This window comes from Nuphar pumila, chromosome 11 (genome assembly GCF_984573655.1).
Source record: "Nuphar pumila chromosome 11, dmNupPumi1.hap1.1, whole genome shotgun sequence".
Lineage (NCBI taxonomy): Eukaryota > Viridiplantae > Streptophyta > Magnoliopsida > Nymphaeales > Nymphaeaceae > Nuphar > Nuphar pumila.
In genome coordinates this window covers 51,268,364-51,292,555 of record NC_143259.1, presented here as the reverse complement: position 1 = coordinate 51,292,555, position 24,192 = coordinate 51,268,364, and the positions used below count along the sequence as shown (strand labels likewise).

At 39.5% G+C, this 24,192-nt stretch overlaps 1 protein-coding gene across 1 annotated transcript in view; it reads left to right on the top strand.

Moving 5' to 3' along the window:
• Positions 1-24,192, top strand: part of LOC149822367 (uncharacterized) — a 115,478-nt gene that overhangs the window by 84,648 nt on the left and 6,638 nt on the right. The window contains exon 6 of the mRNA XM_089981077.1: positions 8,782-8,917. Coding sequence (XP_089837203.1) covers positions 8,782-8,917 — 136 coding nt within the window. The remainder of the gene's footprint in view (positions 1-8,781; positions 8,918-24,192) is intronic.

Here is a 24,192-nt window from a genome sequence, read left to right as displayed (position 1 = left end):
CCAAGACACCAAAAAGAAGAGAAGCCCGATCACCAACCTTGCTCTGATACCATGTAATGAAAAATGGCAGAAGCACCAATAAAGCAAACCACTCTTGAAGAGTGATCTCAAGAGCCAGGAACACAAACACTAAAAGTGTATACAAAAACCCATTAAAGGGAAAAATGACTAAAAGTCATAAGTTTGATATTATTTAAGAAAGAAAGAAGAGGGTAAAAAACCCTTACTAATACAAGAGAAAGCCTCCTCTATTTATAGAGGACGAGACCAAAGAGGAGGGACCACAAGGGGGCTCCCATCTAGTCGTTGGGAGCCCCAACGACAAGATGAGTGGGGCCCCTTGTAGTCTTACAATTTGCAAAACAAAAAAGAAAAAAAGAAAAAAAGAAAAAAAGAAAAAAAGAAAAATAAAAAGTAAAAAAGGAGAGAAAAGAAAATGGGGAAGGATTACATGGGGATTTACCAAAATACCCCTATCGAGTATTTGGAGAAAAAAAAGAAATATGTATATATATATTTATATATACATAATTTAACAATAACCGAGAGAACCTCCCAAAGGTACAACACAAACATGATGCATCCCTAACTTCTGCAGAAGAACGCGGAGCTACCGCTTAGGACAAATTTGGTAGTCCGGGTCTCCTAACTCCGAGAACTGGGGACCAACGAGCCATTGCCGCTCGAAGCAAGAAACACATGTCTTCGGAGTTTTGTACCACCTACCCTCTCCAAGGTAAGCCCGAATCTGAGTGGGTTGCTCTCTTATTAATTTTTATTTCCCGATGTGTCAGGGTTTTCCCTGATTTGAACCCAGTACTCAAAGACACCATAGTTCTCCAAAATTTTGAATCATACCACCTTAGGAGTAAATCTCCAATCATTTATACCTTAAATCGGTATGTAACCAAAATTTTAACCATTAAATTATGCAAACTCACCTAGAGTGCTCTGATACTTTTATACCATCAAACACGAGTGCCCCAGTACCTTTAAACCAGTCAGGCAAGAATTATTATAATTCAATTTACTTTTGTATTTACTTTATAAACTCGAGGGGCGCCCTGGGGAACCCTCATGCACCAAGCTTGGCCAATCATGTGCTTTTTCTTATCACGACATAAGTCGTGTTCCCGAGTCATCACCATAGTTTACTTAAGTTACAGGTTTGGTTAGATCTTATTTTGGCAGGAAATCATAATTACTTAGTTTAACAGTTACCAAGCATGAATGAAATGCTAACACCCATTGAGATCTATGTCACATGGGTGCGGGCGCGGGTGCGGGGATTCGACACTTCCAAAAAACCCGGGTGCAGGGGTGCGGCAGGGGAAAAAATGTAAATATATATATATCGTTGAAGACGTAGGAAATGTAAAAATATGTAAGCGTTTGTTTGGAGGGATTAGACTCTAAAACAGTGGCACAACCAAATGGAGTATCCCAACTACCGGCCCATCATTTCACTGGTTCTGACTTCTATCATCTTGCTTTGGGCATGTTCAGGGCCTTTAGTAAATGGCCACGATTAGTTGGGACCCTTTTGAGGGCTCTTACTGGTGCATTTTATACGCCAGATTTTGGACCTTTGATTACGTTATACACTCTGTCCCATAAAAACATAACCAACTAGCACCCGCACCCGCACCCGCACCCGCACCCGCACCCGCACCCGCACCCGCGTCGACATTGAAGATAGCACACCCATCTCGTCAGGAGAACAGTTCGTCAGGAGAACAGTGAATGCTAATAGCCAGCAAGGCTACCACCATCATATTATCGTTTATTATGGAGAGAGAAAATCCTTTACAAAAAAGAAGGATTAGCAAGGCTACCACCATCATTATCATTTATTATGGAGAGAGAAAGGCTACCACCATCATTATCATTTATTATGGAGAGAGAAAATCCTTTACGAAAAAGAAGGATTTTGAAAAGGCAGCAGCAGCAGCAGCTGTTAGCAATTTTAAAAAAAAAAAAAAATCCGCAGCCCATTTCATAGGGATTTTTTTTTTTTTTAAAAAAATCCAGAAAAAAAATAGACCTAAATGATCCTGGGTGCGGTCAACGCACCCAGGATCGGCTTGACTGCACCCGGTGCCGCACCCGCACCCGCTCCTGCATCGAGTCGCGTCGACGCGGGTGCGTCACCCTGCTAGCCGAATCCCTGTGACATAGATTGAGATAGATTGCATTGCCAAGGTACAGGGATATTGGTGCATAAATGCAGTCATTGGCAGACTTGATTGGCCGCAGATTTCATTACATATTTCCAAAGCAAGTTGCACATACACCCTTTTCTATATCCGGTTTCAATTCATACTATCAATCAAGATTAAAATAAAGTGTTTCACAAATACTTAGCATCACATATGTCCAACTACTAGCAGAATGCCATACTAAATTTCATAGCGAATCACAATTCTTAATGGCAATAAAGGTTTAAAAACACAGTTTTTCACAAATGTGTAATATCACCCATTTTCAGCTATAAGCATAATTCCCAAACACAGGCAACAAAAAACCGACTCATGTTGTGCCAAGGTCGACTCTCTGGTCTTCTGCTATACTGCACTAGGGATTAGCTCCCTGAGGAAGGGGTCGGCACCCATGCGCAGTATGTGGGTGTGTGTATAGTCATAACATCAATGGGAAGCACATATTTAATTATTTCAGTATGTGCAACAGAACATATCAAAGAATACATACTTCTGTGGGTGCACAGTAATGTGTGCACCAAAATATATCACCAACTGAGTGTGTGTAATACCATTTGACATAAAATACAATGCATTCCAACTCCCAACACTAAACAAATGAGTCTTATTTTCACATAATGGACATCTCAAATGCCCGTTTACAAGTAAAACAGAAGTGTTCCTTCTTACAGGAATTAACATTCAGGAACTTTTTGAAGGACTAGGATATTAATACACAGAGTTTAGACCCTCTATTATAATGACTCAAATGAGGGTCTGCATATACAAGGGTACCTTGTCAGTTCAGACCTATCAGTTAAAAGAAAACACCCCTTTAAAACTATTAAATCAAATGTATGTTGAAATCTGAAAAAGGAATTAATATAATTTCCTAACCAACGTACTTTGCAGAATTAATAAATTAAATTACAACTTTATTTAGCAATTCCCAGCCCCAATTTCATCAAATACTCACTACAATTTCATAACAGGTGACATGCTAACCTGAAGTCCAGAACTTAATGCACAGGTCTGAGATTGTCAGTGAAATTTCTAGGTTGGACTAAGCATATCAGATTTTGAATGGGCTCTAGGGTACATCCCACGCACACACCACAATTGGAGATCTGATCGTATTTCTAAAGACCAAAATGCTAGCAGGGTGGAATAAACCTTAAAACAAAGCAAGCAGATCAGAGAACATACATTCAGATTATATTCAAATTATGTGTATCTGGAAATAAAAATTACTTCAGAATATCCCCAGCTCACATACACAGATCAGAGGTTTGAATAACTTAAGTTCACACCCATGGTCGTGAGGTAACATATTGCATGGTTTAAAACACAATACCCTACAGAAATAATAGGAACCCTACAGTTACCGCTCCCAAAAACCCCCTTTACATATCTTTTCCTAGGCATTTATGCAAATCGTATGTCCCTAAACAAATTACATTTATTCCGAAACCACAAATGTATCAGGAATTTCTACTAGAGATCACACGGACCAATCTCACTACAACCAAAATCAAGAGATAATCATAAAACAAACAAACAAACAAAATAACTTGGATCATGGCAATGAATTCAATGCAGGGTCAGGAACAACCGCACCTTAGTTATATGGGCAAAAGAAATATTTTGAATCAGATTATTAATCCCCCTGATCATTTCAACTCTAGTTGGACATGCCTATCGTACAAAAAAAAAAGAAAAACAACGTATACAAGAACATGGTAAAACCTACCTCTGAACCGAAAATCCCTAATTATTATTGATGGGTTTTACGACAAAGCATTGCATGCCTGAAACCGGTACATATGCAAAAGTCACAGTGAAATCCTACTAACAGAAAACCCAAATCCCCAAATCGAAGATTTGGGATTTTCGGCAAACCTAAATCCCAAATTTTGATTTGGGATTCGCGACAAATCCAATCCATATTGGTAAATTAATACATATGCGAAAGGTACATTAAAAACCTACCTTGTTTGATGATTTCCTCTCTTGTTCTGCCGTGATTCTGGGTGCAGCCGAACTCCTGCTCACCGATGGGTGCGAGAACGGAAGGGAACGAGAGGAGAGTCGTTGTCGGGTGGTACTGCCAAGAAAAAGAGGAAGCGAAGGTGGCGTCGATGTCACCGAAGCTCGCAAAGGGGAAAAGTTGCAGGGAGGATGTAGAGGACAACGACTCGGGTTGCCGACAGGTTCAGGTGGTGGCGACGGTGTCAGTGGGGGAATAAGGAAAAAGGGGTCATCGGCGTCCCGCCGAAGGTCAGAGAGAGAGAGAGAGAGAGAGAGAGAGAGAGAGAGAGAGAGATATGAAAAAGGAGAAAAGAAGAAAGAGAAGCAACAAAAGGGTGTACTTGGGAGGAGGGTCGGTGGTCGTCGCGTCAGACTCGATCACACGTCGAGATTGGAGAGAGAGAGAGAGAGAGAGAGAGAGAGAGAGAGAGATGAAAAAGGAGAAAAGAAGAAAGAGAAGCAACAAAAGGGTGTACTTGGGAGGAGGGTCGGCGGTCGTCGCGTCGGACTCGATCACACGTCGAGATTGGGGAGGAGGACGAGAGAGAGGAGAGGGGGAGCGTAGGGGTGAGGGCCTCCCCTCACCCTTGCGTGATTTTAAGGGTGCGGGAGGGCACGGATCAGGAAACCCCAAAGGGGTTTCCCTTTTCACCAGAGGGAGGAAGAGAGAAGGCGGCGCGAGGAAGAGGGCTTAAAAGAAACCCTCACCCCTGCAAGTTTTAACCCTAACGGGTTGTCGGGTCCGGGTCAGATCCGAATCCGACCTGGGTCCAAGTTTTTTTTACTTAACGTAACAGCGGGTGCGGTTTGGGTTCGACCGCGACCCACTTGTAATTGGGTCAGTGTTTTGGGCCGATCCGGATCCATCTGCAGATCTGGATCTTTTTTTAGGTTTTCTTTTTGTTCTTACCTTTTAACGCTCCATTGGGTACGGGTTTGGTTTGGCCACACCCGTGACCCGCGACCCAAATCCTCAATGGGTCCACACTTGGGCCTATCCGGATCCGGATCACCTTTTAGATTTTTAAGGTATTAATCTTTAATTTTTTTTAAATATAAACTCTAACTAGATTTCTTTGGACCCAAATACACTATCATGGATCTCAACCACTTATTATGGGTCCAAGATCCATCGTACTCATAAAACCTACTTAAGAAATACGAATATAAGGATCCAAAATTTTCTTCACACTATGGATCCGAATTACCATACATGGATCTAAACCACTATATTGAATCCAAATATAAAAATTCTGATTGGATCATCGTCATATTTAAATCTCTGATGTCCAGGATCCAAATACAATATTGTGGATCCGAACGTTGCATAGATTATTATGAATCCCCATAAGGTGTTATAAATCCGATATAGAAATTTTCTTATTCAAAAACTGATTTAAACTTCGTGGATCCACTCCATTCGTCTTGGATCCAATATCAAATTTGATCATGATATTTAGGATCCAATACCAGAGATCCGATCCATTTGACCGCAATCTATTATTAAATATCAAATTTAGTGATCTGATATCTAAGATCCAAACAAAATATCCGATATCCAAATACGAATAACACAAAAAATCCTTGCACTAGTTCAAGGACATAAATTTCAAGTTTATTTAATTGATAAAATTCACGGGTATTACAATATATATATATATATATATATATATATATATTCTTTACGTATTTATATCAAAATATCCGATAATAGGGGTATTTTGGTAATTTTACTTCACCATTTATTTTTTCTTAGTTTTTTTTCTTTTTCATTTTTTTGCATTCTTTTTCTTTTTTAAATTTTTATGTAATTGGGACCATTGGGTGCCACCAATATAGTCGTTGGGGTCCCCAACAGTCATTAATATGAGCATCAACATGCTAACATGCTGTCACTGCTCGTATATGAGCATCAACATGCTGTCGGCAGTATGTTGCTGTTGCAGAGATATGCGCAGCAACATGCTGTGAACAGCGAGTTATTGCTGCACATTTGTGCAACACTTTGCTGCCCATAACAACTTACAAAAACCCATATCTATTCAGCCTAAACAGTCTGTAACTTTATCAAGTAATCAGATTTGCTAATAGTCAATTAAACAAGTATATACAAGTCTGATAACAGTTAATATAACCACATAAGTTCAGGTCTGAAAACAGTTACTAGGTCTTATCACAGCAACAAAAACACATGGAATATGAAATCTGATTTGATCACAACTAACATGACAACTTGAAATCATATATGATAACAGTCCACAAAGTGATGTTTAATCAAAACTGATCTCAGTCCCCATAATGACTTGAAATCAAGTCTAATCACAGTTAGCAAAATAACTGGAATTTGGATATGATAACACACCATACAATGTCATATAATCAATTCTACTTACAGTTCACAGATTTGATGACAGTCCAAATACATGTCATCAAATATGAAAACAGTTATTAAAATCACATAATCAGATTCAAATAACAGTCAACCAAAATAACTTGTAGTTAAATCGACATACAGTCCTCAAGTACAACATATTCAGATCTGTTATCTAACCTTAAATACAACACATATTCAAATATGATCAACATAATAGCATAACTCAGATTTGATGATAGTCATCAGAAATACATAGTCAAATCTGATGACAGTCATCAAATACATAATCAGATTTGATAATATCTAAAAAAAATTTATCAGCAACATGCTGTTTGCATCAAAACATAAAAACATAACTGATTCAGCCATAACAAGCAACATGTATGCATATCGGCAGGTCTGATCAGACTGCCCACAAAAGCATATAGGCAGATCTGATCAGACTGCTCATATAATGGAATCGACAACTTGTAAATCTAATCCCAAACAAGATATATCTAATTTCTTTTTAACATAAAAAATAAAAATGAGGGTATGCCAAAATCGGCAAGACAATATATATATATATATATATATATATATATATATATATATATATATATTCAGCAAAAAGAGCTATAAAAAGAAATGGACATGTATTTTCTTACGATTCGCATACCCAAAAATCAACAAAAGTAGGAACATATACTTGAATAGGAAAAATCAATGACCTGCTTATGTCAAATCTAGAAAATCAACATTGACATGAGTATTTTAAGATTTAACACTAGGAAAATCAAAATATCAAGAAGATACATGTATACATAGATAGTTTTAAATCCGATTTTCCCTTATCATCTAAATTTACACATTAATCAAATTTAAAACTACTTCTCTCCGTATGAATCTAGAGAGGAACCTGTACCTTAATTCGGATGTGGAAAAAGTTCGAAAAACGACGGATGATCGATGATAAAGATGGATTTCATCCTCTCCTTTCTCTTTCTCTTCTTCCTTTTTTTTTCTCTCTTTTTTTCCTTTCCTTTTTTTCTTTCTCTCTTTCTTCTTTCTCTCTCTCTCAACTCTCTAACTCGCTCCCTTTCTCTCTAGAATCACGATTCTAGAGAGAGGGGGAGTCCAGCCCCTCTTTTATATTATCCTATCCTCTCATTTTTTTTCTTTCTTTTTATTTAATTTAAATTTTATCTAAGAGGTCTCTTTAGAGGGCGACTTCCCCTTTAGAGAACTCTCCTTTAGAGAGTAGAGTTCTACCAAAGGATATTGATGGATTTTTAAGTTGAGAACTCATTCAAACAGCTTCTTTTGTCTTGTAAAACGGAAATAGTTGGGAAGATTCACTCTGGCATGTATATGAGGGTGGGAGGGGAGATATTTGCACTGTTGTAAGAATGACTATCCAGTTTTCTGGTTTCTAAAGAGCCATTTTATCATATGGAATTTAGGAATTCATCCATGGAGTACATGAGACATGTGGCTGCTGCCTCCTGCTGACTTTATTCCTCTTAAGGCTTCATGTTCTCAAGTGGGCTTCTAGTGCTTGGTTAAAATTCAACTTTGCAGTATCTCAGGCTAGCATCAGGACTCCTAGTACCATTTTATTGTTATATATGCATAGGTTTGAGCCACTCTTATACTTGCACATTTTGGTTTTGATATCCACTAATCAAATATTATCTTTGACCTAGTTTGCATTTGATTTGATTGCTAGATCCATATTACTGGTGAGAAAGTTGACATTTTAAAGTACTTTCATATATGGTTATTTCCTATCAAAGCTATGCATTTATGAGAACTAACTCCATGTCATCAGATGATGAGTCCTCTGATTAAATAGTCGAGGTACTAAATCTCTAAATCAACTTGTATGTTCTGGTCATGTATTCATATGCTTTCTATCCATCTCTTTAGTTATTTAGGTCTGATTTAATGATATATACTCTGCTAGTTTAAAGGGATTAGAAAGCTGAACTGTCCCTTTTTCCAGTTACTGGGGGCCTTGATACTGGCAACTGGTAACCTGTTAGAAATGCATCTCCGGTCAAAGAAATTGAGAAATTGCAAAAATTTGGGAATTTGTTCAGGCACAAATGCCAGTTATATTTGTTTTGGTAAAACCAGCCTACCAACTCTCAGGCCTTGGACATGTCTTTTCTGGTTATTGATATAAATATGATTTTGCAGCCCAGATTTGTGGTGAATCAAGTGACTGCAGGCAACTATGATTGTCCAAGAAAGGTGTTCAAGTTCTTAACCGATCTTCATGCTTCATTCCGGTTGCTCAATCTTCGAAATGACTTCTTGCGCAAGAAGTTTGATAGTAAGTATGCTTATGCTTTCAGATCTATAACATAAATATATCCCTATGTATTTTTTGAATTAGATATATTTCAAAATTTCCAAGTTTTTTATTTCAAAGATGCTAACCAATCTTTTCTTGGTATCATCTACTTTTTGTAAGTCATCATCTGTAATAATCATGTCATCCACATATAAGAGCAATATACATCTTCCTTGAGAAGAAGATGACACAAACAAGCCTGGATCATAATAGCTTTGTTCAAACTCAAGGAACTTAACAGTATAACTAAACTTCTCAAACAAGGCACATGGTGCTTGCTTGAGCCCATACAAGGATCTTCTTAATTTGCACTCTTCCTTGAGAATTTGAATACATTTGAGATAGCTCCATCTGTACCTCTTGATCTAAATCTTCATTTAAGAATGCATTTTTTTTCATATCTAGCTGACACAAGTTCCATTGCATCACAACAACAATTGCAAGTAGAGCTTAAATGGTAGTCATATGGGCCATATGTACAAAAGTTTACTCCTATGCTGAGCTTAAATGGCTATATCCCTTTGCTGCCTTAATTTTTACTTTGTATGTAAATCATTAGCAGCAAACTACATTCTTTTCAGATGGTAGTTTCACGAGGTCCCATGCATGCATCCTCTCCAAAGGACTCAACTCTTCAGCCATAGCTTGTTGCCACTATTCTTCAAAGCTGCCTTTGCATAAAAGTTAAGCTCAGAATAGGAGTAAATCAAAGCAAAACATGCACGATGCTTAGGAAAAAAAGACTCATAAAATACAAAGTGAGTGGGAGAAATAAGAACTCTTGAGCTCCACTGTACATGAGGAATAAGAGGTGAAAAAGGTTCTAAACCTGTGTGTTCAGAAACAGCTAGAATTAGATCAGAATTGGCCTCTAAGTTTCTTGATTTCTCAGCTTCCATTTGTTCTAAAAATGGTATCTTAACAACATTCTCTTGCATCCTAGAATAGATCTGAAAAAACCTATTACCCTCTTATCACCTCTTTCTTCGGTTGGAAATGGTATAAAAAAGGACAAGTCAATCCAACTTTCTTTAACATGACTAAAATAATGTGTATTTTCATGGAATATCACATTCCTGAATATCCAAAGCTTCTTCTCAATGGGGTCATAGCATTTATATGCCTTTGAACCACTCGAAAAACCTAAGAAACAACACTTTACTGTTCGAGGAGAAAGCTTATCTTTATACCTATCAGGTAAGAGAAGAAAATAGGTAAACCCAAAAGCTCTTAGCAACTTATAATTTGGCGCAATTCCATATAATTTCTCATAAGAAGATTAATAACCAGCTGAAATACGAGAGGAAGGTATAGGAAATGACAGACAATAGTAAAGCCTCAAAAGCCAATATGTTCCTTCTTTTCTCTTAGTGTGTAGAGACTGCACATTCTTTCCCTTTTTATTAATATAGAAGTCCAAATGAGGCAATACATAAAAGTAAACATAATGAGTACAATTACAACAATGCCACTAAAGTGGTGTAAAACATAAAAATAGTAAAGTATACAAGTAGCAAGGAATATACTACAACACAATCAACTAAAAACAGAAATAAATAACTGAGACAGGTGTCTGTTGTATATAGGATGAGTGAAATGATGATAATTCCCTTGGACTGATATACAAGTTGTACCGACCCCAACTTATTCTCGTAAAAAGTGTATTTTTTTTTTTAAAACAATTACGGAAACCAAACCCAAGGATTCGGGGTCTCACAGATTACCAAACCATAACAGATAGTGCATTGAATCAACGAAGAATAATCAACTTTATTAATCAATGAAAAAATATCAAATAAGTAGAAGTAATAAAATTGTCTGAACAAGGCGCCACTCTGTCAAGAACCCAAAACATGTCACGCAAGGCTCACAAACTCCATATAGCAAGTCATCCCATCACTTTGTAGTCGGTCCTGTAAAACAGTTTTTGGAAACCAGGTAAGAACCAAAGTTCTTTGTATGAATTCGTCTAAAAATCCAAATAAAAAGGAAATAACATAAACCAAATTCATGCATAATTTCAGAAGAATATGATAACAATAATTTTCATAATCAACTCACCATTCAAGCATTTAAACAAATATCATGTCATAACAATTATCATGCGAAACAGAATAAACATGAATGCATGAACTATTGCAGAACAGTAAATCTGCATAACTCAATGCACATGCATAAATAATTTATTAAGTTATTATTAGAGTTGCTTTTGTATGCATGTCCTTATTAAATGCACACAATTTTAGTTTTCACTTTTCCTTAAACCCGCGGATACTCAAAACGAGTATAAGTTCTCGAAGTTCAAGTTAGGTTTCCAGTTGTAGCTTAACATACAATTTGTATTTTATTACTGGGTTCCACACCCGTTCCTCGACCGATATCAAAAATCTTCACATTCCATCAGAACATTAGGAATCTCTACCTAATGTCAGGACATCAATGAAATTCTCAACCATTGACGTTACTTTTTTGGTATACCAATAACTACAGCTGAGTCAACAACACCACCCCCAGGCCAGGTGACTGAAATCTCCTTAAAAACGTGGCTGAGAAATGAACCACCATATCGTGTTCAGGTGCACAATCACACACGAAGTTTTAGTATCCTCACTAGTGTTATTAAAAATGCCCCTTAAAGCGCAAAAAGCACGTCTTGCCTCAAGGCAAGGGACTTTATGCCTTGAGGCATATGGGTAAAGCGTAAAAGCCCCGAGGCGCGTGCCTCATATGCCATGAGGCGCGCCTCAGGATGAGGCACATATGCCTTAATATTTTTGGTCAAATGAGGGTCAAAACCCTCATTTGACCAAAAATTAGGGCTTAAACATAAATGGGTCGGGGGCCTTTATGTTTAAGCCCCTCGTTTTTTTCTCACCCCACTCTCTCTCTGTTTTTTTTTCTCACAATAGTCTCTCTCTTGTGGTGGAGCCCCGAAACAGGTACGCTCTCTCTCTCGTTTCTAGTTTTTTCTCTTTCTCTCTCGTTCTCCTCTTCTTCTTCTTATCTCTTCTCATTCTCAGCCCATTTACACGTCTTCCTCAAGGTAGCTTGTATACGTAAGTCTCAAGCTACCTTTATCACTCATTTCTAAATGCTTATCTGGCTCTGAGTTGCTGTTATATCCTACTAGAGTCCTTACCAAAAAAAAATCTTTTCGGCCAGTCAATTGGCTATGTCAAATCTTAAGACTTTGTTAACCGTGCGCATTTCTGTATATGATATTTTGGTCGACATAAAAATCATGTTCAATGCACCATATTTTGTTTATATATATGAAGAATTATCACATTCTATTATATGTTTTTCCTTGACATACCGATGCTCTTCACGTCTCTTTTCCAGTTTGTCTATATAGGAGGGCAACTTGTTGGGCATCATCCATCCTTGTGATGACATTGACATGGGTGGGATCACTTTTTTTTGTTAAAACATAATCGAATCAACATAATTTTAGTCAAATCGACAATTCACTGATTTGTTGAAAATCGGTCTGAATCATTTTTTTTTTTAATATTTTGTGATAATTATGATCTCTGTTTGTTATTATAAATTTTAAGTATTAAATGCACATTTTAGAATTTGATTGATCTTCCAAGTCATCATTCACTTCATTTCTGTAATTTTTTTAGATAAAATTTCTTTTTTTTAGTGTTTTTTATTAAAAGCCATTGTTTTAAATAAACTGATTGAAAACAATTCGATCTGATTAGAATTAGGCAGATTTTTCGATTCTTTTTTAAAATGATTCAGTTCAGAAATAGATTCTAACAACATCAAGTGGGGCACATAGATGGACTTGTGCCTTTTTTATGCTTCCCTTTCTTTTCAGTTCTTTAAGAAACCAACAAATTGATGCAAAGCAGCCTTGTGATTGAACTCAAACATTTGGCTAAGGTCAAGCTTTTCACATGAGCCACGCTTTTGTGATTCCTTTTGTATGATCTTTGCTTAGTTCACATTTTTTGGTTAAAGAAGATCTTGTGCACTTATTGGTTTCTCGTATACTCAAGCTATTCATTATTTAGATTGCAACTGCTATTAGTTTATTGTTTGTTTGTGCATTTGTTGACTATTGAATTATTGAATCATAAAATGCAACAAAATTTTTTTCTGTTATTTTGAATGTGTCTTTTATCAAAGAATGGTACTTGTAATCTAATTTTTTGTGTTAATATATATTTTCTTATATGTATTTTTGCAGTTGAACAATGAAAAAAGACGTAGGATAGGATCATGGAGTTAAAGTTCCAAATCTCACTAAAGATCCCAAACTTGTAGGACATGTAATTTGCAATTACTGTTATAAACAGACTACATGAGACATTTATAGGTTAAAGCATCACATAGCTAGCATAAAACATGGTGTAAGCATGTGCGCGGCGGTTCCACCAGATGTGAAAAGATTTTTTCAGAATCATCTAAAGGATCAGAAGCAAAAGAAACAAGAAGAAGAACAAAACAAGTTGGATATTGGGAGTGTTTATTTTGGATCATCAACAGGTGATAATGTGTACAAAAAAACCAGTGGATCATGTACTGATGCAAAAAAAAGCATAGGTTGTCCTATGGACTTCTTTGTGAACAAAGAAGCACGACAAACCGCAATAAACACTGCTTTCAAAAGGGATGAAAGAAAAAATATATGTCGTGCCATTGATAGACTTTTTTATGCAAATGTCTTATCATTTAATCTTTGCAACAGTCCATATTTTGGTGCAATGGTAGAAGCTATTGCAAATTATGACCGAGGGTTCAAACCGCCTTCTTATCACGAGATTAAAACCTAGATTTTGAAGGACGAGGTAGATTTTACTCACAAAATTATAAAAAAATTAAAAAAGGAATGACCAAAGGTTGGTTGCAACATTATGGCAGATGGTTCGACAAATGAAAAATGAAGAAACTTAATTAATTTTCTTGTGAACAGCTCATCTGGGACAATATTTTTGAAGTCCGTTGACATCAGCGACATGGAAAAAGCTGGTGCAAATTTGTGTAAGTTGTTTGAAGTTGTTAAAGAAGTTGGTGAAAGTAATGTGGTGCAATTCATTACAGATACTGCACCAAATTATGTGACAGTTGAAAATATGTTAACAGCAGGAAAAACATATTTTTGGACATCATGTGTGGTGCATTGCTTGGATCTTATGTTAGAAGATATTGGAAAGATATCAATTTTTAAAGATACAGTGGAAAAGGCAAAAAAAATTCTAAAATATATCTATAGTCATGCATGAGTATTAAATTTGATGAGAAAGTTCACAAAGAAGAAATAACTTTTATGTTCAGCCATTACTCGTTTTGCTACAACATATCTCATACTTCATAGTATTGGATGTTATAAGAAAGAGTTGAAGTCGATGTTCTTGTCTTCAAATTTTAGGTCATCTAATTACTATAAGAAATCTGATGCTAAGAACATTTCTTATATTGTTCTTAATAATCATAAGTTTTGGACTGTCATATCATATGCAATTAAAGCTACACTGCTGCTCGTGAAAGTGCTGCGATTAGTGGATGCAGATGAGCTTGCTATGAGATTTTTGTACGAGGCAATGGATAGAGCAAATGAGGAAATTGCTTCAAATCTTGACTTGAAAAAAAATATAAATCTATTTGTGATATCATTGATAGACGATGGGACTTGCAACTTCATAAGCCTTTACATGTTGCCTATTATTTAAATCCTCGTTTTCATTATGCTGACAACTTCAACCCGGATGGAGAAGTTATGAGTGACTTTTATGATTGTGTTGAAAAATTGGTTTCTGATGCAAATGTTCAGTTGAAAATTACAACACAAATCGATGCATTAAAAAAGGCAAAGGGGTTGTTTGGTAGAGAGACAACTGTTACAACAAGAAAATTAAAAAGTCCTGTTAAGTTTTCAATTATATTGTTATTTATTAATATTTTTTATGTTTTTGTTAATTATAACATTCTTAATGTTTTTATCAAATTTTTATTGTTTTATTTGAATGCAACTGATTGGTGGAGTTCATTTGGGCACGAAAATCCTTAGTTGATGAATTTTGCAATTCTAATTTTAAGTTTGACGTGCAGTGCATCGGTCTGTGAGAGGAATTTGAGTACTTTCTCATTGGTTTGTGACTTTGTATTTTATTTTTGAAATACATTTTTATAAGTGTAATTATCTTATAATTGATTATCAATGATTTGAAATTATAGGTGCATACAAAACAGAGGAATAAACTTGAACAAGAGAAGATGAATGCATTGGTTTTTATAATGTACAATATGAAATTAAGAGAGAGAAATATGAGGAGGAGATCTACCAAAGACCCTATATGTCTAGATCATATAGACTGTAATGCCCCAAAATTTCAAACTTGCGAACTTTTCAGAAAACAGGCAAGAGACTAAAAAAAATCTCTTTCCTCCAGATTTTGTTTATAGAATCAGCGAAAGTGTAACGCCCCAAAATTTCGACTTGTGATTTCAAAAACCTTATCGAAAAACCTTTCAAAGATTTAAAGTTTTAACTTTTAAAAACGACAGCGGAAGATATTTAGAAAGGAGCACAAGTCAACAATCCTGGGTATGTTAGCTGAAAAACCATCATTTACATGAACAACAACTTAAAGGAATTGAGAAAATAAGACAATAGATTAAAACTCTGCAGTTTATTACAAAATGAGCATCTTGTTCCAAAGTTCAATAATCTAAAGAAAACTCAAAAAGACTCAGAGCCAAGCCGCCAGCAGAAAGAAGATAAATCTTGATCCATATTGCACCACGCCATCGACCGCCTGTGAAGTCCTACTCCACACCTGCCCATGAAATGGGTCAGTTTCATAACAAACCAGTAGGTTCACGAATAAATAAGTAGAATGAAAATAATAAAGGACATTCATGAGATAAGCAGTTATGATATTTAAGCAATCAATACAATTGTAATCTATTCTAACAAGTGTAATATGTGCAAAGAACTGTTAGTTGATGCATTTCAAGCAGTGTAAGTCTCAATCATCTACAACTATTCAAGAAGATATTCTTTAAGTTCTGATATTAACTGGCCTGTGGGTACGCACAGACGCAAAACGTAGAAACAACGGAGACCGATCCGGGGGTTTATTATGTCAGGTGTCTTCATTAACCCGGATGGCTGACTGAGTCCGCTCCTAAGGGGACAGTCAGTGACCAAGAGAGTAAATCTCTAAAGGCATTCGTGGCACATGGATGCATCCAACTTCTGCAGAAGTACCTGAGAGTTACCACCTAGGATAATTTATGGTAATCCCAATTCCCCTAACTCCGATGACTGGGGAAGCCGAGTCTTTTGCCCGTGGGGTGGTTGTTAACAACTTGTCCATCGGAGTTTTTGTACCATCCATTCTCTCCCTTGATGAACCGTGAAGATCGAATGGGTACGACGGGGGTTTCTTAACCGCCGCCCCATCCTACATGCTCTGGTCTATTAGACCCACTCGAGCATCTTGCCTGTGAAGGCGAATGGTCACCATTTATGTGATCTCAGCATTGTGCTAATTGCACGCATCGAGGTTGCTACAACCTCATCCTCCAACCATCGTAACCCACATGGGACATACTTATCCAAAAGTACGGTTGTACCTCCCTAGAGATACGACTACGATGAGAGGGCAACATATAATGTTTTGTGATACTTTTGGTTCATACATGACATGTATTGCTCTATGAGCAAATGGGCCTGTGGAGGCCGGTATTATCTCATTGATATCAATAAGGAGTTGCTTGATCACTTTGAGGTACTCAATGACCTCCCGTACTATTTGTATCATACTTGTCTTCAGGTCTAATTACGAAAGTAAATTTGTGGATTTCTCGATAGATAACCCATCATAAAGTTTTATAAAAGTCTGTATTATACTTGGCATGCTCGAATACTAAGAAACAAGAAGTCTCATACAATATTCATCAGGCAATAACCAATAAGGCATCTATAGTAACTTATAACAGTGAGCAAGGCAGAAATACAGTAATAAGGTCTTTCTAGCAATGAGTCTACTCGTAGAGCTCACAATAAGCATGTAATTTCAAAAGAATATGGATGCAGAAACACAACACAGACAATCACCAGTTAAGAAATTCTACGAGTGAGAATGCATGCCAAATAAACTATTCTATCACAGAATCCTTATAATTTTATTTCATTCATACAAACCCTTCGTGTGACTTTCCCCTACCTCGGGATGTCGTGCAGCTGCGTGCGTCTACGCGTGTAGATGATACGAGGCTCAGGCCGCGGAGCCAGAGCGGGGTTCGATACGATGTCTGCAAAAGTATGAGAATTCAGCGCTACTCTATTTATCATGCGAAGAATAGAAAGTTAGGCCTGTCCATCGAAAAAGAGAGAGGCAGCAGGGGTGTGCCCCTGCTGGCCGAAATCAGAAAGGCGACAGGGGTCGAGCCCCTGCCTGCTGACAACACCGGGGCGACAGGGGATGAGCCGCTGTCGAAAACAACGTGGCGGCAGGGGCCAACCCCTGCTGATAGCGGCGAAGCGGCAGGGGCTGAGCCCCTGCAGACAACAGCGAAGCGGCAGGGGTTGAGCCCCTGCCGACAGCAGTGAGGCGGCAGGGGCTGAGCCCCTGCCGACCGCAAAGAAACAGCAGGGGCTGAGCCCCTGCCGACAGCCACGAAGCGGCAAGGGGGGCCAGCCCCTGCTGACAACCATGAAGCAGCAGGGGCTGAGCCCCTGCGGACAGCAACAAGGAGGCAGGGGCCAGCCCCTGCCGACAGTCGAGAGGCGGCAAGGGGCCAACCTCTGCCGACAGAGAGAGGGAGAGAGCTCGGGACAGGGGGTGTCAGGGAGAGCAACCGACCTCCCGTCGGTTTCCCTATCACCCACAGGGGTGAGGGGGTGTCGCAGGGGCCTCGGTCCCCTGCCGGCACTCCGGCGAATTCCCAGAGGGAAAAAGGAAATGACAGGGGTCCCCGATGGGCATAGGGGAGGCCGCGGCAGGGGCTGTGAGCCGCCTGTCGGCCTCCCGGCGTGGTGACAGAGAGGGGGGTGGGGGTGAGGAAGCGAAGAGGGAGGAGAAAAGGGAGGAGGGGGAGTGACGTACCTGGGAGGCGGTGGCCGGCGTCGGCGTGGGGCGCAGCGACGGCGACGGTGGCGAGCGCAGAGAAGGAGGAGAGGAAGGTCGGCACGAGGAGGAGGAAGCTTGAGAGGGGAGGCGTGCCTCCCCTCGCCCTCCTGCGATGCTCTTAAAGAGCTTGGGGGGCGATAAATGGGGAAACCCCGATGGGTTTCCCTTATCGGGTCACAGGCGCGGTGGAGGGTCGCGGCGCACAGGGGAAAGGGGTTTAACAAAACCCTTTCTCCTGTGTCGGGTTATTAAAACCCTAAAGAAAAGGGTCCCGGGTCGGGTCCGGACCCGGCCCGGGTCCATTTTTTTTGTTTTAAACGTGGGTTTTACAGAAAGACTATTCTTTTGTTAATTTAAAAGACAAGCTGACAACTTTGGGCACATTAGCTAAAAGAACCAAAACTCAAAAATTCGGATATCCCAAGGAAAATCCGTTACAAACCCAAAATGTCCAGGACGCGAGCTAAGAGCAGGAAGAAGTCTTGAAGCCATCTTGTCATCGCGCCATCGCCCGTGGTGTGCCTAAACATCACCTGTACTCATAGAATGAGTTGGTTTCGCGAAAAACTAGTAGGTGCACAAGAGAGACTACGGGAAACTGAATTAAGTACATTTAATTCAGTATGCTAAGCAGTTTAAAGTAGATATGCAGTTAAACAGGTAAGCATTGCAACAGGGTAAGCAGTGCAAGCAGGTAAGCGGTGCAAGCGGGTAAGCGGTGCAAGCAGGTAAGCGGTTGAAAGCAAGTAAGCAGCGCAACTATCAAAACGTAGCAAGACGATTCATTTGATCGTAAGCTATGAACTACCACGTTACAAGCTTGTTCTCGTTCCTAGAACGGGGTCTCTACATTTAATCATTATCAGGACATCGTTTGTCGCTCTCACTATTTCTAACAAACTCTTTGTCCTAAACAACCTTAAACTATTCCCATCTCTCAAAGCCTTACGCGGCCACCTGTCACCGGTTATGACTCACCTAAGGCATCATACGTTCTTAGAAAAACCCACCAATCCATAGAAGGTCCAAAACATGATCATGATCTAAAATCGCTAAAGATTTGATTCTCACATCAGAGTTCAGCATGTAATCATGCTAAAGCAAAAATCCAAAACTATAGATTCATAAGTGGCTATCTCAAACAATCTCAGAAGATCATCACAGCTCACCATAACTTTTTATGATAAGCAAAAACACAAGTTTCACGTCGGATCGCTTGGTCCAGAAAATATACGACCTCACAAGAAATTACCGCTCTAGATGATATACCTGGTCTTGGACCATACACTTCCTCACAGGAGTTCACCGTTTTTGCGGCTACCCGCTCTTGGACAGTGTACATTCTCACAGAGAATCTACTACTTTAGCCGGGTCACCTGATCTTGATCGTACATACCCTTACAGAGAATCCTTTAGGAACCCCATCCCCAACAAATGCATATCCAATGAAAATCATTGTGATATACGCATCAACACAAATGACCGCTCTCAGGGTCGATAGCCACTATTACAATCAACAAGATAAACGTCGGATCACCTGGTTTGGGAAATGTATAACCTTACAAGGAATTCCGCCTTATATGGTATACCTGGTCTTGGACCATACACTTCCTCACAGGAGTTCACCGTCTTTGCGGCTACTCGTTCGTGGACAGTGTACATTCTCACAGAGCATCTACCACTCTAGCCGGTTACCTGGTCTTGATCATACACGCCCTCGCAGATAATCCTTTGGAGATCAAATCCTCAACAGATACCACACTCAGTGATACATGCATCAATACAATCGACTGCTCCGAACAATTGACCGCTCTTGGGGTCAGTAGCCACAATATGGGCACAAACATGTATATCAACAATATATAATTTACAGCAAGGTGATCAATCATTGGCCCAGTACTATGCCTCTGTTAAGGCAACCTTTAAAAAACTAAATGTTCATCGGCCTCTGTGTTGCTCATAACAAAAGGATCATCAAGAACATACTATGGTTGCTCGGTTCCTCACAGGTCTATCATCAGAGTTCTCAGTTGCAAAAGTTCAAATGTTGACCGGGTCTGATGTTCCTACTCTTGTTGATGCATACAATCGATTGAGTAGACTTGCCATCTCTATTCCACAATCTCAACCTGTATCTCAGTCATCTGCTTTAGCTGTACCATCTAGTTATGGACGAGGAAATACTATTTATGTTAGAGGTAGAGGTCGTGGAAGAGGTATGGGAGGTAGAGGCAAACTCCAATGTACCTATTGTGGAAAATTTGGACATTTAGAAGATCGCTGCTGGGATAAACATGGATGGCCTGCATTTTCTCCATTAAAACCAAATGTTCCAAAAGCTAATGCTACAAAACTAGAGGTGGAGCATGAAAATGATTCTCCTAGTGAATCTATCACTCTTAGCCATGCAGAATATGAGGAACTGGTTTCTTATCGTGCTTCAACTTCCTCTTCTCTTGTTTCTGGTGTGGCCTACTCTACTGGAGATCATCTTTCTCCCCGTGATAGTAAGTGGATTGTTAACTCTGGTGCATCTAAACATCTATGTGGAAACTCTAAAAAAATTTCAGATCTAAAGGCTATTACTGCACATCGGGGAGTCTCATTAGTTGATGGGAGTTCCTCCTCTGTTATTGGTTAGGGAAATGTTTGTATATCCTCTTCCTTGCAGTTGAAAAATGTCCTTCATGCTCCTTCATTTCCTCAAAGTTTATTATCAGTGAGTTGCCTTACAAAAGAGCTAAATTGTAGAGTGATATTTGATCCTGTGTGCTATCATTTTCAGGATTTGCTGACAGGGAAGATTGGTGGAGGCTATGAAGAAAATGGAGTCTACTATCTACATCACCCTGTGGGAAACATTTATGCTGCAGTCGATTCTTCTTCGAGTCCAGTCCAGTGGCATCGTTGTCTCAGACATCCTTCATTGTCGAGGCTTCGTCGTGTCATTCCTCAAATTCCGTCTACTACATCATTCCAGTGTGAAGCATGTCAGTTGGGCAAGCATCATCGGAGTTTGTTCCCTTCTAGTTAGAGTCAGTCCAGTCATAAGGTCTTTAAACTTCTTCATGCGGAGGTATGAGGTCCCAGTAAGATTCCTACCAAGACCCAATGTCGTTATTACCTTGTTATTGTTGATGATTTTTCTAAGTTGTTTTGGGTGTTCTTAATAAAATAAGGATCTGAAGTTCCTAGTATCCTAAAATCATTAGTTATTGAAATAAAAACTCGGTTTGAGTCTGTTGTCAAGATTATTCGCACTGATAATGCCCTTGAGTTTAAAACCAAAGCACTATTGCAATTTTATCGAGACCATGGCATTCAACCTCAAACCACTTCCTATGCTTCCCAACAAAATGGGGTGGCTGAGCGAAAACACAGGCACCTGCTTGATGTAGACCGCACACTTATGATTCAATCCAATGTTCATGCTTCATATTGGGGTGATGCGGTTATCACAACCTGTTATTTGATCAACCACATGCCTTCATCATCCGTGAAAGACCAAATTCCTTTGCACATCCTGTATCCTAATACACCTCTTTTCTCTTTTTGGCCCAAGGTATTTGGGTGTGTTTTTTTGTGCACAGACTCGGACCTGACCGTGATAAATTAGTCACTCAAGCCACTAAGTGTATGTTTATAGGTTATCCAAAGAATCAAAAGGGGTATCGATGTTATGATCCGATTTCCCATCGGGAGTATGTCAGTGCGGATGTATCTTTCTTGGAGTCTATTCCATATTATTCCAGTACTGGTGCTCAGTTGCAAACTGATCAAGATGACTCCTTTCCTCTTCCTGTTTCTCCTTTTCCTTTGGAATCGATGCCCCCATTACCGAATCCAATTCCACCTACCTCACGGTTTCACAATCCTTCATTGGTGTATGCGCGTAGAGCTCCACCTCCTCTAGTGCCTCCATCCTCTTCTTCTCCTGAGGTAAGCGTTCCTGATAGCAATGACATTCATGTTGATGATAACAGGCAAATAGCTCTACGAAAGGAGACACGAAAATGTACCTTATATCCTGTGTCTCAGTTTATGTCAGATGCCAGAATTGGTAATCAAATGAAAGCATTTATCTCAGCCTTATCTGCTGAAACTATTCCTTTGAGTTATCAAACGACCGTTCTCGATAGCAGGTGGAAGCAGGCTATGCAAGCTGAAATGGACGCTTTACTATCTCAACAGACATGGGACCTTGTTGATCCCCCAGTGGATGCAGACATTGTTGGATGCAAATGGGTATATACAATTAAGTACAACTCAGATGGTTCAATTGAAAGATACAAGGCCAGGTTAGTAGCAAAATGTTATACTCAAACATATGGTGTTGATTTCTTTGAGACATTTTCTCCCGTCGCGCGAATAGGCACCATTCGTCTTGTTCTCTCGATCGCAGTTCACCATGGATGGAGTTTGTGTCAACTAGATGTGAAAAATGCATTCCTATATGGGGATCTGTCTGAGACAGTATACATGCAACAACCTCCTGCGTTCGAGGTTGAGGGGCAGTGTCAGAAGGTGTGCATATTAAGAAAGGCGATATATGGGCTAAAACAAAGTCCTCGTGCATGGTTTCAAAAGTTGTTTGATGTGATGTTAATGTTTGGTTTTAATAGGTCAGCGTCAGACCACACATTATTTATTAAGAAAACTAACTCAGGCCTAGTCGTTATGGTGGTATATATGGATGACATCATCCTTACAGGAGATAACATGAAAGAGATTGCAACTACAAAGGCTCATCTTCAAAAACATTTTGTTACCAAAGACCTTGGTCCACTTAGATACTTTCTGGGCATAGAAGTGGCCAGGAGCAGTGAGGGAGTGGTTTTGTCTCAACGGAAGTATGTTCTTGATCTATTAAAAGAGACAGGAATGTTGGGAGCTAAACCAACAAATATTTTCATGGATTACAAAGTTCATTTATTGGATAAGGGGTCAAAACTTGTCGATAGCAAGTGTATGTGACCGTGACTAGACCTGATATTGCTTTGACTGTAAGCAAGGTTAGCCAATTCATGGACAAACCAACAGAGAGGTACACTGGAATGCTACAATGACGATACTAAGGTATTTAAAATCTTTCCTTGGAAAAGGGTTATTATTCAAGAAAAGGGGTGCTTTGGAGCAGGGTTACCGGGAGCGCCTAGCTAAAAGGGGAAGCACGCTTCCCCGAGACACGCTTCAGAAGCGCGAAACGCGGCGCTTCCGAAACGCATAGGGAAGCGCACGTAAAAAAGAAGAAGTGCGTCCCCCTTTAAAGGGAAGCGTGCCCCCCTTTAAAGGGGGACGCACTTCTCTTTATAGGGGGACGCGTCCCCCTTTAAAGGGGGACGCCTTTACGAAATACCAAATTAACCCTTTTTTAAAACGAAATTGACACGTGAAAAACAAGAAACAAAAAAAAATCTGAATAAGGGTAAAACAGACATTTTAAAAAAAAATCGTGAAAACTTAAGGGCGAAGGCAAGGTTTTTCTTTTTCACCCGACTCCTCTCTCTCTCTCTCTCTCTCTCTCATTTTCGGCCACCGGCGACCGACGACCTCCGACGACCGGCGACCTCCGACGATCTGCGACCTCCAACGATCGGCGACCTCCGACGATCTGCTACCTATGCCGATCTGCTACCTCCGACGATCGGCGACCTCTGACGATCAACGACCTCCTCCTTTGTTGACATCCGAAGACCTCGATCGAGCAATGTCTCTGTTCAGGTATGTTCCTCTCTCTTCCACTGACGTCCGACGACCTCCTCCATTGCTTAGCAAGGTTGTAAATGCGCAGGCTCAACGCCTCGCTTCGCCAACACTGCCCCCCCACATGAATCCTAGCTACGCCACTGCACTGAATCAATGAGGCGAAGCGCCTCAGGTAATGAGGCGCACGCCTCAGGTAGGTAATGAGGCGTACGCCTCTCACAACACTACCCCCGAACTTCGGGGGCAGCGTCCCCGAATTTTTTTTTGACATAAAATAAAAAATGGCTACAATTATTAATAAAAATCTATTTCAAATGGACAAATCGAACTATTTGCTGCAGTCAGGACTGGGCTGGGCTACAAAAATGAATAAAAATCTATTTCATATGGAATCAGGGCTGGGCTAGCCGGCTAGGACTGGGCTTTTAAAAAAAATAAATAAATAACTGTTACGGT